Source organism: Leptopilina boulardi, unplaced genomic scaffold (assembly GCF_019393585.1).
Source record: "Leptopilina boulardi isolate dan_hultmark-lab unplaced genomic scaffold, ZJU_Lbou_2.1 LbouV2_324, whole genome shotgun sequence".
Classification (NCBI taxonomy): Eukaryota; Metazoa; Arthropoda; class Insecta; order Hymenoptera; family Figitidae; genus Leptopilina; species Leptopilina boulardi.
The window spans coordinates 2,301,566-2,320,322 of record NW_026137890.1 but is presented as its reverse complement, the minus strand read 5'-3'; the positions used below and the strand labels follow the sequence as shown (position 1 = coordinate 2,320,322).

The 18,757-nt window shown below is 29.0% G+C and overlaps 1 protein-coding gene across 1 annotated transcript in view; it reads left to right on the top strand.

The window, feature by feature from the left end:
* LOC127284387 (acetylcholine receptor subunit beta-like 1) overlaps nt 1–17,613 on the top strand; it is a 45,046-nt gene extending 27,433 nt beyond the window's left edge. The window contains exons 4-5 of the mRNA XM_051309790.1: nt 11,945–12,992; nt 15,062–17,613. Coding sequence (XP_051165747.1) covers nt 11,945–12,992; nt 15,062–15,226 — 1,213 coding nt within the window. The 3' untranslated portion in view covers nt 15,227–17,613. The remainder of the gene's footprint in view (nt 1–11,944; nt 12,993–15,061) is intronic.
* Nucleotides 17,614–18,757: the final 1,144 nt, after the last annotated feature.

Genomic DNA, 18,757 nt, shown 5'->3' with positions numbered 1-18,757 from the left:
GGACGCGCAACACAACAGCCAAGAACCCTAACCACTAACCTAACCAACGACCTGAAGGTGGGTAACTTTCGGGTCTTTATAAGCTGCAAGCCTTGTCGTCATCAGTTGACACGAATGGCGGGAAAATTTAAAAATGTTTTCAACGAAATATTTTTAAATTCTATTATTAAATTAGTGTCATAATTAAAAGGGCATTGAAATAATATTGCAATGTTAATATTAATATTATTTGTGAAACTAGCAGCTATATAAAACGATTTAAGGTAATTCTTTAAAAATGAAATTTATTAAATACTGAATCTCGTTATAAAAAATTCTGGACTTGTCAAATTTTTATTAAATTATTATTCAATTAAAAGTAACATAGGGTAACTGCACCAGTGGTGGATCAATTAAGCCTACTAAATTTAATATTTTGACTTTAAAGGTGTACAGATTTTTTCAGATGAAAAATATAGGGTAATCTTTACAATAGTATGAATTAACAAGTCTTCCAGGACACTATCGTGTAGTTTTCGACCTGCTTGTAACGTTTACACCCCCTAACACCCACATTCAACAATAAAATGACATTGCTCCAGTCGTGGATCATTTACCCCTTTACACTACACAAAAATAACTTAATGATGTAAATTTTTTTCCAAAAGTATTCTATATGGAAAGAATTGATTACTTTCTACTATAAAAATTAAAAAAATTTAGACTAAACAATTATTTTTTAAGATTTCATGTGAAAAAGCATAAAATCAACAATTGTTGTATTGCTTTGTTTTCCTAAATATTTTCAAATGATTTTATTTCATAAAACTTATCTATACACCTCCCCTAAACGATTGAAACATTTAGTTCAATTAGAAATAGCTTATTTTAACCTTTTTAACGCTGTTGATCCACCATTGGTGCCTGATCCACCACTGGAGCATTTACCCTAATTAGAAAAACTTTTTGAACATTTATCAACGTATGTTTATGGCTTATATCATTAATTAATTAATTAAATTTACCGAGATTTGACAAGTCCAGAATTTTTTATAACGAGATTCAGTATTTAATAAATTTCATTTTTAAAGAATTACCTTAAATCGTTTTATATAGCTGCTAGTTTCACAAATAATATTAATATTAACATTGCAATATTATTTCAATGCCCTTTTAATTATGACACTAATTTAATAATAGAATTTAAAAATATTTCGTTGAAAACATTTTTAAATTTTCCCGCCATTCGTGTCAACTGATGACGACAAGGCTTGCAGCTTATAAAGACCCGAATGTTAATGTTAATATTAATATTATTTGTGAAACTAGCAGCTATATAAAACGATTTAAGGTAATTCTTTAAAAATGAAATTTATTAAATACTGAATCTCGTTATAAAAAATTCTGGACTTGTCAAATCTCGGTAAATTTAATTAATTAATTAATGATATAAGCCATAAACATACGTTGATAAATGTTCAAAAAGTTTTTCTAATTAGGGTAAATGCTCCAGTGGTGGATCAGGCACCAATGGTGGATCAACAGCGTTAAAAAGGTTAAAATAAGCTATTTCTAATTGAACTAAATGTTTCAATCGTTTAGGGGAGGTGTATAGATAAGTTTTATGAAATAAAATCATTTGAAAATATTTAGGAAAACAAAGCAATACAACAATTGTTGATTTTATGCTTTTTCACATGAAATCTTAAAAAATAATTGTTTAGTCTAAATTTTTTTAATTTTTATAGTAGAAAGTAATCAATTCTTTCCATATAGAATACTTTTGGAAAAAAATTTACATCATTAAGTTATTTTTGTGTAGTGTAAAGGGGTAAATGATCCACGACTGGAGCAATGTCATTTTATTGTTGAATGTGGGTGTTAGGGGGTGTAAACGTTACAAGCAGGTCGAAAACTACACGATAGTGTCCTGGAAGACTTGTTAATTCATACTATTGTAAAGATTACCCTATATTTTTCATCTGAAAAAATCTGTACACCTTTAAAGTCAAAATATTAAATTTAGTAGGCTTAATTGATCCACCACTGGTGCAGTTACCCTATGTTACTTTTAATTGAATAATAATTTAATAAAAATTTGACAAGTCCAGAATTTTTTATAACGAGATTCAGTATTTAATAAATTTCATTTTTAAAGAATTACCTTAAATCGTTTTATATAGCTGCTAGTTTCACAAATAATATTAATATTAACATTGCAATATTATTTCAATGCCCTTTTAATTATGACACTAATTTAATAATAGAATTTAAAAATATTTCGTTGAAAACATTTTTAAATTTTCCCGCCATTCGTGTCAACTGATGACGACAAGGCTTGCAGCTTATAAAGACCCGAAAGTTACCCACCTTCAGGTCGTTGGTTAGGTTAGTGGTTAGGGTTCTTGGCTGTTGTGTTGCGCGTCCGGGTTCAATCCCCAGCTCCTCCAAATTTATTTCCGAAAATTGCGCCGTTAATGTTGGGGAAAAATAAAAGAAAGCGCAATAAGGGAAAAATAAATTTTTTTAATTTTACTTTTATTTAATAAATATTATAAAACATTTATAATAAACTTACCTTATAAAATTCACTGAAAGTTGCATTTTAATTTTACAGGAAATTTGTCTATATATCTTTAGAGTACTTTCCGGAGATAGTTTTAAAGAAATTCACAAAGCAAATTTCTGTAAAACTCAAAATTTAATATTTCCTAAACTTTTATCCACAATTTTTCGGCAAACTTAATCGGATAACTATCCTGAACTTCGCACCGCGAGTTATAAAACCGAGGACATATAGAGCTCGCCTGAACTTCCCCTGAAGCTCCCCAACTTAGTTTCCGAACTTAACACGGGGAACTCCCCGCGAACTCCCTGCGAAAAACGGTGCTGTCTGGGTTTTGAATATGGAGTCGATAATGAAAATGAAAAATACGCAAAATGTAAATTGTGTTATCAATCGAAAAGTGAAAACCGAATTATAAAAATGAAGTATTGAAACACCAGTGGTGTAATGAGACATTTTAAAAGTTACCACAAAGAAGAACATGAGCACATTTATGGGTTATCCTTTACGAAGTCACGAAAATCTAAATTTTGTTTTATTTTTATCTGTACATTTAATTAATTTATTTGTTTCGATAGTTCCCAGTGGGCACAAACCACGTTTGTTCTAAAAACGTTTTAAGGACGTTTTCAAAAAGTTTCATGTCCGCCAAATAATGTTCTGGAATATTTTAAGAACATGGATGTTTAAATAATGTCCCAGAACATTATTTGGCAGACATGAAACGTTTTAAAAACGTTCTTAAAACGTTTTTAGAACGAACATGGTTTTTTGTCCACTGGGTATACACCTTTTAAATCTTGTAAAAATAATAATAAACATATAAATATTGATAATAATGTTTTAATATTAATAATACTAAAATAAAAAATAATTTAATTAATTAATCCATTAATTATAATATAGGTAATTATTAATAATTTATCCATTAATTATATAATGAACTATTAATTGCAAATAATTAATTATTAATTATTATAGAATTAATTATTAATTATTATAAAATAAGTATAAAAAATATTTACATAAAAATAAATTTAAAACTTAAAACTATTTAGGGTCAGTTGGGGTAAATGGGGACAAAATCGCTATTTTTCACAAATTACGTAATATTTTTCCTTTAAAAGGTAAATTTTTTTCTTATTCCTCATGACTCCTATAACAGAAATTCATTTGAATTTTTGATTTTTGTTAATTTGGTTAATAATGACAAGCTGTCCCCATTTACCCTAAAAATTTGAAAACTCCGGGTAAATAGGGACAGCTTGTCATTATTAACCAAATTGATAAAAATCAAACATTCAAGTGAATTTCTGTTATAGGAGTCATAAGGAATAAGAAAAAAATTTGGTATGATTTTTAAGTCTGTTTTCTTTGAAATGCTCGACAAACTACTGAATCTGTTTGACTTTGATTTTCAAGTTTTTGTGCATTGAGCGATAAATTTTTTATCTTGCTGCCAATTGTCAAGATAAAAGCTTGGCAATACTCAAAACCTCTTGCAGGTGACCTGAGGTTAAAATATTGACGTTGAACTTAATTTTAAAACTGTAAATTAAGCTCCAAAACCTTTTGTCCCCATTTATCCCCTGTCCCGATTTACCCCAACTGACTCTAACTATGCAAACAAAAAATAAAATTTACAGTGATGTTGATGAGGAGATTAATTTTTATTGTATTTTTATTTAGGAAAAATTTGAACAAAAAAAATGTGAAAAAGTATTTACCCTTTAACTTTTTCGACGATAAGCATGTTGAAAATTTATTACGTCTATTTAAATCCTGAGGTAGAAGTGCCGAAAAGAAATAAGATGAAATCTTATAAAAGTTTGATTTGTGCGTTATATTCGGACGAGTTGTGTTTTCTCTTTTTTTAACATAGCCTTTTTAATATTAATATCAAACGCATCGTTGAGAATATTAATGAATTCAGTACAAGCAGAATTCACGTTAGTACATTGATATACAATTGGGTGATTTGCTTTAATAATATTGACAGGAATATTAGTAAGAATGAAATCTAAGATACGGTTGTAATTGTTGTAGATATGGTTAAATTGGTTTACATTATAAAATTCAACAAAATTTTTACGGACAAATGATTTAGAGCAAAAAAGAATTATATTTATCATTTAAGTAATTTATAAAATTCAAGCAATTGATAACACCTATAAAAAAACTGGATGTAAATTTAGTAAAGTAAGTTCTTGAAGAGAAGTCAAAAAGTGTCTAAAATTTTGAAGGCCAATATCAGGTGAAATGTAAATAGCTACAATGATAAATTTAATAGTATGAAAACTAATTATAACACCCAGTACATCAATGTTGTAGTTTAAATCAAAAACATTACTGAAGTCGATTTGAACAACATTAAAATTAGAATTAACAGCGATAAAAATACCTCTGCCTCTAGAAGAAACACGATCCTTCCTGAATACATGACATATAGATAAATCAAAAAATTCTTTCGAAGCCGATTAAAAGAGATGCGTGGATTTTGGTATTTTAAAGGATAGTAGATCCAAAATTTCTTTTACTATCGATGGATGGACTTCAATTACAAATAAATCCTATTGTGGTATCACTGGACATTTTTTGATGATAATTGGAAATTGCACTCATTAGGTATCGATTTTCTTCCATGCCATGGGAAACATAAAGGTGAAGATACAGCGAATTTATTTATTGGAGTTTTAGAGAAGTATGGACTTGTAGATAAATTTCAAGCAATAACAGTGAATAATACGGCATCGAATACGACTTTTTTAAAAATCCTTGCGCGTAAATTAAATTTAAAATTTAAAAAAAAATTTAATCTAGAAGATATTCACATAAAAAATTGGAAATTGACCATAATGAGGACATAATTGACGAGGAAATTTGTGACGATGCTGATGAACCTGAAAGCCAAATTGACGATGAGATTGGGGACGATTCAAGTGATAACGATAATGATGAATTTGGGGAGGAACTAAAAGTTATTCCAAAATTGAGAAATTTTTTTTTTAAATATTAAGAACATCGGAACAATTACGGGAGAAGTTACTTATGATATGATAAAAACTGGACTTCGTATGAAGAAAGGCCTAAATTTGTTATGCTTAACGAATTCAGCTTTAAATCGACTGGTAATTAAAGAGCCTGAGTGGATACTTTTGAATGAAGTTCAAAAATATCTACGATATTTTCAAGTTTTAACTAAAATTTTTTCTGGAGACAAATATGTTACCTTGCCATCGGTCGTTGTATAGGCTTAAATTTACTTTTAGATAAAATCGAAAATTCAATTTTAAATTTGAACTAAAAACGAAAGAAAACAGTTACAGAAATTAAATTGATAGATGCTCTTCAAGCGGCGACACAGAAACTTTTAAAACATTACAGTAAAGCTAATTGGATTTACAGCGCAGTGCTTATTCTGGATCCTCGTCACAAATTCGTAACTCTTGATATGACTGATTGGGGAAAACCGATGTCGAAGGAGGCTTTAAACAAGTTTAAGCAAATATTTCAAGATTTTAACATCCCACATTAGGAAGTTTCGCTACTAGGTCAGGGTGATGAACTACTTGCTGAAACTAACCAAGTAGTTGATGATTCAAGTGACGATGAAACTTTAGATGTACATTGCTTGAATAATGATGCTAAGGTGCTTAACTCAAACGATGATTGGAAAAAAAAATTGAAAGATATTTGGCAACACCCAGAGTAGCATGTGTGAATTTAAATTCATGGACTAATTGCAGTTTGACCCCTGTAATAAATGCACGATTTGAATCCAAAATCAAAGGAATAAAATTATATTATTATTATAATAAATTATATATCACCGTCCGACAAAATTCAACTTTTTTTTCACACACGAAAAAATCAATGATTTTCAGAAACTAGGACCAAAAAAAAGATACCCGTGTCTGGCCGTTTTGCTAGATCAGGTCATTTTTTGCTTTTAGGGGTAAAAACAACCCTTAAATGAAAGGTGATAGGAAATCTTGTACAAATAAATAATTTTTTATGAAACCTGGTATCTCGGGGTTTTCCGGGTCGCTGATTACGAATCTGATGTCAGATTTTCAAAAGTCAAAATGGCGGATCCAATATGGCGGTCGAAATTTATAAAAATTCACCAATTCATTTAAAAGTTGTTGCTTAGGGGTTTTTGGGGTCGCTGATTACGAATATGATGTCCGATTTTCAAAATTCAAAATGGCGGATTCAATATGGCGGTCGAAATTTATAAATGTTATTATTATTATTATTATTATTATTATTATTATTATTATTATGTTATTATCAGCGACCTCAAAAACCCCTAGACACCAAGTTTTATAAAAAATAACTAATATTTATAAATTTCGACCGCCATATTGGATCCGCCATTTTTAATTTTCAAAATCTGACATCATATTCGTTATCAGCGACCCCAAAAACCTTCAAGTAACAAGTTTCAAGTGAATTCGATGAACTTTTATAAATTTCGACCGCAATATTGAATCCGCCATTTTGAATTTCAAAATCTGATATCATATTCGTAATCAGCGACCCCAAAAACCCCTAAGTAACAACTTTTAAATGAATTGGTGAATTTTTATAAATTTCGACCGCCATATTGGATCCGCCATTTTGAATTTTGAAAATCTGACATCAGATTCGTAATCAGCGACCCGGAAAACCCCGAGATACCAGGTTTCATAAAAAATTATTTATTTGTACAAGATTTCCTATCACCTTTCATTTAAGGGTTGTTTTTACCCCTAAAAGCAAAAAATGACCTGATTTAGCAAAACGGCCAGACACGGGTATTTTTTTTTGGTCCTAGTTTCTGAAAATCATTGATTTTTTCGTGTGTGAAAAATCGTGTCGGACGGTGTATTATATTAAAGTTTCGTTTATTAATTGAACTGAGTTAAATTTATTATGAATATTATGATTAACATATTTGAGGAATAAATGCAAATTAAATGCTTAAAATTTATATATTATTTATTCTAAACTTTAAAACTGTTACTAAAATAATTAATATCATGATTATTTATGTGTAAAGGACACTTGACACTTATTTCTGATGTTTTTTGAAACCTAACCATTTTCGAACTAATTACATTTTCGACATTTGTTGCTATAAACTTTTAGATGATTATTTAAATATAAATAAATTATTATATTATTATAAATATTTAATTATTATATAAATATAAATTTATATAATATGTGACCGTCCACGACAAAACAAGGCTTCCCTGGCGGATTCGATTTGCGTAATGTCTACTTAACTAAGTGGACTTTAGGTAGACATTAGGTAAACATGTAAAAAAACGTATAAAAAAGCTATTAATCGACTTATTATGATAAAAAAAAGTTGATAAAAGGGTAAATGAATGTTTATAGAGTAAATTCGTACAAAATTTGTAATTAATAAAGCATTAAATAATTAATAATGAATGGAAATGTGCGTGAGGTACCTGATCAGTTCAGCTGTACAATTATTTTCGTGCTATTTTCATGAAAAGAATATAAATTAACGGCAAAAACAATTGATATTTATAAAAAAGTGTAAAATTGATTTAATTTGAGTGTTTGCAATACGAATTATTAAATAATAATTAAGTTTTTATCAAATGTGAATAGTGTTGTGCAAACCTGTGAAAACTAATGAGTTACTACATTACCGATCGCATATGATAATAAAAAGTTCTCGATGAGTGTAACAAAAAAGCTGCAATTTAACCAAGTACATAATTTCCGAGATTGCCAGAGATGGCGCCACCAGTTTTTACAATACAGTGCGAGCATGTTTTCTTCCAAGCTTTTGCTTTGAAAGAAAATAAAAAGAGAATTTTAAAATGCAGAATAAAGTTATACAAATAATTATTGATTTCATAATTGTTTCTCGTCCAAAATTACGGACATGATTGCAGATTATTTGTTACACTCATCGAGAACTTTTTATTATCATATGCGATTGGTAATGTAGTAACTCATTAGTTTTCACAGGTTTTCACAACACTATTCACCTTTGATAAAAACTTAATTATTATTTAATAATTCGTATTGCAAACACTCAAATTAAATCAATTTTACACTTTTTTATAAATATCAGTTGTTTTTGCCGTTAATTTATATTCTTTTCATGAAAATAGCACGAAAATAATTGTACAGCTGAACTGATCAGGTACCTCGCACACATTTCCATTCATTATTAATTATTTAATGCTTTATTAATTACAAATTTTGTACGAATTTACTCTATAAACATTCATTTACCCTTTTATCAACTTTTTTTTATCATAATAAGTCGATTAATAGCTTTTTTATACGTTTTTTTACATGTTTACCTAATGTCTACCTAAAGTCCACTTAGTTAAGTAGACATTACGCAAATCGAATCCGCCAGGGTTAGCAACCCAAAAAATCAATTTTGAGTTTTTGATGCTAATGGATAGATTTTAAGTTGCTCTTTCACATGCAAAAGTCAGAAATTGTTTATGTCAATTACTTTTGACACTATAACGTTCTAAAGACGGGCATGTCAAGCGTGTTCCTTGTTTCTGCTTCTACTTCAATCGCTTGCCCTGTGAAATTTACTTTTGGGAGCTAAGCCTTGTTTTGTCGTGGACGGTCACATATAAATAAAGTACAGCAGAGTGTTACATGCACTTTCTATTTTAGGTTAAATGCACATATTTCAAAATCTTGCTCGATATTTTTTATTAATTTTCTAAAATCGGAGATTCCCGAATTAAAACAAAAAAAGGGAGATAACTTCTCGATCTTATTATATAAAACACATTCTTGAAGTTTACGCTTTCTTGTCTTGTCCCGCCCGAATGCATCAAATCTTATAAAAAATATCATATAAAATTCTAATGATTTCCTTATATTAAATCTTACATACAAATTTTAATATAGGAAACCATATGAGATTTCGTGTGCATTTTTACATATGATTTCACAACGATTTGAACATAGAAAATCACATAAGATTTCATGTAGATTCTGAAATATTAACCTAAGATTATACATGGATTTATATATGAGAGATTCTTTTTCAATCGCCCCAGCCCAAAAAGTCAATGTTCTACGATTGGCTTCATACTTTGGTAAATTGTTATCCTATATGATAGTAATAAATTGCTAAAATATAAACTCATTAAAAAAATATTTGTAGAAAGTAGAGGGGGTTGAAGTTTTGACGTTAAGGGTAACATTGTCATTTTCAAATCCGTATAACTATGACAAAAGTTAATGGATTTTAATTTATCTATAATGAATTTTAATGCATTTTTCACGTACTTTTCAAAAATGTATACACAAATTTAAAAAAAAAATTTTTTGACCCCTTTTTTTTCAAAATCAACCCTTATTTTTCGATTTTCACCCCTTCGGGTATTTTTTTTTTTTTTTATTTTCATTGGAAAGCTGAGGTTTTTTCCCATGAGCTATGTAAATATGAAAATGGTAACACACTAATTTTGTGAGAAACAGAATATTAAAGTAGGCGGTGCCTACCTAAATCCTCGAAGATGATCTTTAGGTATACCAGTATAGTGAAAATTGCCGCAAATTTGATTATCATGGTAAAAACCATAAAAAACACCATAAAATCATGGTTTTTTGCGTTTAGCTTATTCAATAGTATTTTGCGTTTACCGCTGCTGTAGACTCCACCCCACAATTTCCGCAAAATACTTTCGGCCATATGCACCCCCTCTCGCCAAGGTTTTTTTAAAAAGAAAAGCGAGCAGCACCATATTCACCATTACTCACGATCCAACGAATTCTGCAAAATACTTTCGGACATATCCACCCCCCCTCGCCAAGGTTTTCTTAAAGAGAAAAGCGGGCAGTACCATATTCACCATTACTCAGCATCCAACGAATTCCGCAAAATACTTTCGGCCATATCCACCCCCTCTCGCCAACGTTTTTTTAAAAAGAAAAGCGAGCAGCACCTTACGCGGCCGAAGGCCGTGTTTAGTATTTTGCGTTTACCGCTGCTGTAGACTCCACCCCACAATTTCCGCAAAATACTTTGGGACCATTTTTCTCAAAAAATAATGACTTTTGATAAAAAATGCATAAAACATAAAATGTGTGTTTTTTAGAGATCTGCAACTTTTGTCTAAAACTTTTTTCGAAATTTTTTGTTTTTTACGAGATAATCGGAAAAAACCATGATTTTATGGTGTTTTTATGGTTTTTACCATGATAATCAAATTTGCGGCAATTTTCACTATGATTTTCGTATTCAGCGCAAAAAAATACGTAAGTACACCAAGTTTTATTAAAATCGGAGGGGTTCCTTATTCGGAACTTTATCCCTTTCTACAAATATTTTTTTAATGAGTTTATATTTTAGGAATTTATTACTATCATATAGGACAACAATTTACCAAAGTATGAAGCCAATCCCAGAACATTGACTTTTTGGGCTGGGGCGATTGAAAAAGAATCTCTCATATAGGAAACAATATAGGATTTCATGTGGTAAATTTATTCAATAAAATACCTTTGATTTCTTTCTCTCGTTAAAGAATCGATAAAGCGGCCCAGAAACAATGGTCTCGTTAAATCTCTGACTATTTCTACATGTATGGTTTTAGTAGTCCCGTATTCAAATATGTTTCGTGATTCTAAAATTATTACAATAGAATTTTTCTTTAAAGAAATCGCAGTAGTCAATTTCAATAAGTATAACAATTTTTTAGGATATATACCATTCATATCACAGCGTTGATATACATTGAAAACTGTAATCCTAGCCGTAGCTCACCCAACCTTTTTTTGCATTGAATAATTCTTTTATTGTTCATATTAAATTTTTAAACAGTATTTTACACTTGTTTTTAGTCAATCTTTACAATTTTTCAGGTAACTAGTTCTCGTAAGAGAATTAAGGCCTATCTAGTTAATATATTTTATTATGTTGTTCTTAATGAGTTTTTATTTTTTTTTATTATTATTTTTTTTTTTCACCAACCTTGGTGAGCAGCGTCAAGAAGAGTCACAAAGGAAGATAAAGCAGCAGTAAAGATAAAGCAGTAGCGTCAAAAGTTTCGTGTTCTTTCGGTACCTAGTTTCTTTATGCTTTTGTTTGCTTTAACATTAGTGAAAAAGGTCAAAAACGTAAAAGCACAAATTTCAATAAATATCATTCTAGTTATATTTTTTTTATAATTTAGAATGAATTAAATAAATCTAAATATTAAATACCCATACTTAAGTTTAATATATACACTTTAAGCCGTAAGTGGCTTTAAGGCCGTAAAACCTCCATCCCTTGCACACAAAAAGTTCATTATGCAATAAGGGTTAGAGATTCCAATATAAGAAGCTAATATATTTAAAACTAATTCTTATTTAGCTAAATTTACTCACCTTAATACTTTTACTTTTCAGTGCTGATGGAAATTATGAAGTACGATACAAAAGTAACATCTTAATATATCCAAATGGTGAAGTATTGTGGGTGCCACCTGCTATATATCAAAGTTCATGTACAATCGACGTTACATATTTCCCTTTCGACCAACAAACTTGCATTATGAAGTTTGGCTCATGGACATTTAATGGAGATCAAGTTTCTTTGGCTCTTTATAATGATAAAAATTTTGTCGATTTATCTGATTATTGGAAAAGTGGCACATGGGATATTGTCAACGTTCCAGCATACCTTAATGTACATAAAGAAAGCGCTCCAACTGAAACAGATATTACGTTTTACATAATTATTCGAAGGAAAACTCTTTTTTATACTGTTAACTTGATCCTGCCAACTGTATTAATTTCATTTCTGTGTGTACTGGTGTTCTATTTGCCAGCCGAAGCCGGTGAAAAGGTTACACTTGGTATTAGTATTCTTCTGTCGTTGGTTGTATTTTTACTTTTAGTGAGTAAAATTCTGCCACCTACATCACTTGTACTGCCACTAATAGCGAAATATTTACTGTTTACGTTTGTTATGAACACTGTTAGTATATTGGTTACTGTAGTTATTATTAATTGGAATTTCCGTGGTCCCAGAACTCATAGAATGCCACCAATGATTCGCAAAATATTTTTGAAAGTTTTACCAGCAGTTTTGCTTATGAGGAGACCAAAGAAGACCAGACTAAAATGGATGATGGAAATACCTAACGTAACACTTCCAACTTCAACTTACTCTGGGAGTCCTACTGAAATACCAAAACATCTACCTCCTTCCATGAATAAATCGAAAATGGAGGTAATGGAGTTGTCAGACTTGCATCATCCTAATTGCAGTGCTAACAGAAAAAATCATCATACTAGTGGTTCCAGTACAGCTGGAGGAGGTATTGAAACAATGGCTGATAGAAGAGGATCAGAAAGCTCTGACTCTGTTCTTCTTAGTCCTGAAGCAAGTAAAGCAACTGAAGCAGTTGAATTTATTGCTGAACATTTAAGAAATGAAGATTTATATATACAGGTTAGTTAAATTTAAAAATTTCATTTACATCAATGCGATACTTAGATAAACAAAATCTTGCGGCAATCTTACAGAAAGATTAATTATAAATTTCCCACCTCTATAAGGTTGCTGCAAGCTTGCAGTAAAATATTACGACAACAGGAGATAGATGATTATCTGCATGCCAAACCATGACGATTCTGTGACTCCCTATTTAAATTTGTTGCTTAAAACGTAAAAAGGAATAAAAATACTTGATAAATTAAGCTCAAATTTTGTGGAGAACTCAAAAATAGTATAAGCAATTGCCGTTAAATGTCAGAGTATTAATATTTTGTCAAAAAATTAATTTTTTAAAAATTCCGTATTTGCGAAAAATTTAATATATCGGCAATACATACATATAGATAGATAGATAAATTTATTTGTTTGAGTATAAATACTGATAGAAAGGTTCGAGTCGACTCTTGCATAATACAAACACAGTACAAATCATCAATATTTAAAACATTATTCATTTATAATAAAAGATCTAATTTTTAGCACATTTCCCACATAACAAAATATATCATTCACTTGTTCGACACTATTAATATAGTCAATACACTCTGTAGAATTTGGGTCTCATCAAACATAGAATAATTTTTTGTGTATTTATTAAGAAATTTGACTCTACTTGTTGTATACATATAGGACAGTAAAAGAGGAAATGAGAAAGTGTTTCCAATTTGTTAAGATTACATATAGTGCAATTTTGGGTAGTATCAATTATGTAATTATTTCTGTGATAAGTTATTTTTATTCTCGCATCGCTTGCCACTCTCAATTGACCAATCACTCGCGTCTTATGTATGGAAGTTCTGAAATTCAAATAAGATAATCATGATATTCGTGATGATTTTCAATTTTTCATAGGAAGGTTACCGTCATTGATCCAGTTACCGTCCATGTCCCAGTAGCCGTCCATTTTTACAAATATCTCGTATAATAATTTAAATTATTTTTCAATAATATTTTCCGATTATATAAACAACATTTTTTTACAATTTTTTAAAAATTTTGAAACATTTATTTTTTGTCAACCAATTTTTTTCATTGTAAATTTAATTTTGTTAGTTAAAAAAACTTATTTCTGGTATTGAAATGAATCGATTAACCTATATAAAGTTCATATTTTACTGAATTCTATAGATTAAAACATTTTTTGAATTTTTGAAGAAAATTGTTTTTTGTATTTTTTGAAATAACTTTTTCCTATAAAGAAATTTTAATTAATTCTTGTCAAAATTATACTCCTGGCATCAAAACAAATCAATTGATTTAAATATAAAGTTTACATTTTACCAATATTTACAAACTTGATCGCTATTTTTATTTTTAACAAAAAATTGAAATTTTGAATTTTTTTAAAACTAATAATATAAATGTTTATCATGATAAGGAAGCTAAATGATCATAAAATGAACAACTTGTTTTAGTTTTTTCAGTATAACTTTTAAACTAATGTTTTTTTTTTTTTTTTTTTTAAAAAAGTGGCAATAGAAAAGTTAAAGCTGACCTTTAAACTGCTTTAGCGGTCTGTGGGACGCTTATCGAAAATTATTTCGCTTATTACTTTTTTTCAAAGTACAATAGAATGCTTGAGCTTTTCAGTAGCTTCATATTTTATAATAATCTATTAGATGACAATTTTTTCAAAGTTAAAAAAAAATTGAAAAAACAGTATTGTAACAAAAAAAATTGCATCAAAATATTATAGAAATAGTCTTTTTAATGTAAAAAATAAAAACCAAAAAAAGGAATACCATTCTGACAGACCGCTAAAAGCACTAAGCGTGATTTTTTTACACGGTGCAGTTTAAAGGTTAAAAAGGTTCCGTTTTAAGAGTATACTTAACACGGGGTATTACCTACTCTCTTTATATTATCTCTATGCTTTGACTGGACTATGTATTAGACATTGGAATAATAAGTTACATATTAGAAGCAGATCCTCTTCCTTTCTGCAAGAGTGCTTACTATATTCTACCATTATTTCAAAATTTTTTATTTGAAAACAGTACTAAAATTAAATATTTCTATTTCAGACAAGAGAAGATTGGAAATACGTTGCCATGGTAATAGATCGTTTGCAGTTGTATATTTTCTTCATTGTAACAACTGTTGGTACAGTGGGTATTTTAATGGATGCTCCTCATATTTTTGAATATGTGGATCAAGATCGAATTATTGAAATTTATCGAGGAAAATAATTTGTCATCAAATCAAAAAATAATGAATTAATTCTTAAAATGTGGTTTAACCTTTTGTTGATACACTGGGTCATGATGAATGAGAATAAAATTTTTCGATCAGAAATATCTCTACTCTTAACAATTTTTCAAAAACTATATTCACATCATCTATAGATAGTTTGAACATTTATCAATATACATTTATACAAAACGAATGTTGAAAAAGTATAATTAGTATGCAACTGACGTCGCTTAAAAAACAGTCAAAAATAATTGTGTCAACTTGTTATAACACTATAAATGTTAATAACACTAAATTTTTGGAATAATATATTTTCATAGAAATATAAATATTTGATCCGAATTTGAGTTAATTGGAATTCAATGCTGAATGTTTGTTCAATTTTTGAAATTCAATTTTACAGGTTAATTTATTGTCCTTCATTTTGTACCTTATAGTAATATAATGGTATTAAATACTTAAATATATAAACGTTACTGATTTAAGTGTTGCTTGTAATAAAAAATTACGATGTGTTTATAGTTGAGATTATTATTATTCAACAAAACATGTAAAATTTTACCCACACCCACTGCATGCTTATTTGAATAGATTGTGATATCACATCGTAAGTAAATTTTATTTGACGAACCCTATTGGAATCCATATAATATAATATTATAACATAATTATACTTAATATATTTTGATATTACACTATATGCTTTCAGTTACAAGACATTCAAATAAGCATCAACCTTACATCATGCTATGTGGGTAACGGTTTCCATATAACCAGCGTATAAGTACTGTACCAGCAATACACTTTCGAACTGTACTAGGCTAGTATTCTAGACTAGTATTTCATACCACAATGGCGAAAAAAGCATTGAGGCATCCTAACCTATAAGGTACGACATACTGGTATTGTACTGCCCTAGAGGATCGCAAACTACGCGTGTTCGACGAATTCGTTGCACAATGGTGTAACATTCGTCTAACATTCATAGCTTGTTGACGAAGCTCTATTTGAGTGGTTTAAAATACAACGTGATCGCAATATTCCGATTAGTGGACCAATTTTACAAATTCAAGCAGAAAAATTTGCGACAGATTTGGGTATATGAGACTTTAAATGCTCAAACTGCTGGCTTGGAAGTTTAAAGAAAAGACATGACATTAAATAACGAATTATAATTTGTTTATTTAATTTTTAAGAGTAAAACAAAAAATAAAGTCTTAAGTTATTAAAAAGAAACACCTTTTTTATATATAAAACTAGGTTTGTAAATTTTCTCATAAAAAAATATTAAATTAAATTAAAAAACTTTTTTATAATATTAAAATTGAATAGGTACTTTAAATATTTATGAAATAATTTGTCATAATTTTTATTCGTATCACGGAGAGAAGAGATTTAGTATATTCTACTAAACACGTTTAGTCCAGATTCTACTAAACAGCGTAGTCAGAGGGACTACTATAGTTCTGTCACACAATAAAATTTACCGACAGAATAAAAATGCACAAATCTGATTGGTTGTCCACAATTAACCAGATTGCGGACAACCAATATCAGATTTCTACATTTCGTTTCTGTCGGTAAATTCTTTTCTTTCGATATTCGTGTAAATGCTTCCTTTCATTTTACTAAACAGTATCGTTCATTTAACTGACTGTTTAGTCCGTTCAAAATGAACGTTATTGTTTAGTAGATTTAACTGAGATAGTAGTAAAATCTACTACGCCCTTCTCTCCGTGTATTAAACACTTTTTCTCTGTTAAAAATAATAAAAAGTCTGACACTGACAAACTCACTGATAAACATCGTTTACTTTAAATAATAACAATTTAATAATTACAACTTAATTTAATACAAAAAATGCAAAAATCAATCATTGGATATTTGATTTATTCAAATCAATAGCATTTTTTTTATCAATTGTAATTCATTTTTGACATTATTTCAAAAATCTACGCATGTTACACGAGTGTGCAACGAATTCTTCGAACACTCGTAGGTTGCGATCAGTCTGCAAGGTATTATTCTCCTATTAAGTACTTTACATACTTAATGCTTCTAGGAGTTTGGGATACTTTTATTAGACTAGTATTGTATTGGTACATAATTACCCACACAGCACCGAAAGTTTCCTAAACCTGTATTAAAGCTGTGCGTGCCAAGTTGGAAAAATTTACCGTAAAGCTTAGCACAGGTTGTGTAAATATGTAAATGTCCGCAATTGAGTAAATGTTTAGCGTAAAACTGTACTGAATCTTTAAATTACGTATTTAGTACAGGTTTAGCGTAAAACTGTACTGAATCTTTAAATTACATATTTGGTACAGGTTTAGCGTAAAACTGTACTGAATCTTTAAATTACATATTTGGTACAGGTTTAGCGTAAAACTGTACTGAATATTTAAATCACATATTTGGTACAGGTTTAGCGTAAAAGTTGCCTGAACATTTAAAATAAATCTTTTGTAAAGTTTTATCATAAAATTTGCTTAAAAATTAAAATTAAATCTTTATTACAGTTTTAGTGTAGAAATTGTCTATAAATAATAACAATTAATAACAATAATAACAATCTATAACAATTATACAAACAAATTTAAATTTGTTTGTATAATTGTTTTGGAAAATGCAAAATTTTAATAAATATATTTGTGTACACTGTATTTGAAGTTTCATTTAATTATACCTTTTCTAATTAGTTATTTTTTTGTTTATTTCAATTGTCTGCATCATTTACAGTTAACAATTTCTCAATATCAAAAATTTAACGAAAATGTAATGAACACTTTTGTAGTTTAATTTCGCACTAAATATTTAATAAAGCTTTAATTTAAATTTATAGACAATTTCTACACTAAAACTGTAATAAAGATTTAATTTTAATTTTTAAGCAAATTTTATGATAAAACTGTACAAAAGATTTATTTTAAATGTTCAGGCAACTTTTACGCTAAACCTGTACCAAATATGTAATTTAAATATTCAGTACAGTTTTACGCTAAACCTGTACCAAATATGTAATTTAAAGATTCAGTACAGTTTTACGCTAAACCTGTACCAAATATGTAATTTAAAGATTCAGTACAGTTTTACGCTAAACCTGTACCAAATATGTAATTTAAAGATTCAGTACAGTTTTACGCTAAACCTGTACTAAATACGTAATTTAAAGATTCAGTACAGTTTTACGCTAAACATTTACTCAATTGCGGACATTTACATATTTACACAACCTGTGCTAAGCTTTACGGTAAATTTTTCCAACTTGGCACGCACAGCTTTAATACAGGTTTAGGAAACTTTCGGTGCTGTGTGAGTAACAGGAGTGATACCAGTATACCATATTGAAAAATACTATTATAGTACTTTTTAAATCTGAATTAATTCCCAAATAGCACATCATATGGCCTAATTATTGCATCAATATTATATGACAATATTGCGAATATTGTAAGGAAATAGTGAGGTAATATTTCTAAACAATATTTAGGTAACATTGTCTGGCAATATTGAGTCAACATTGCTTT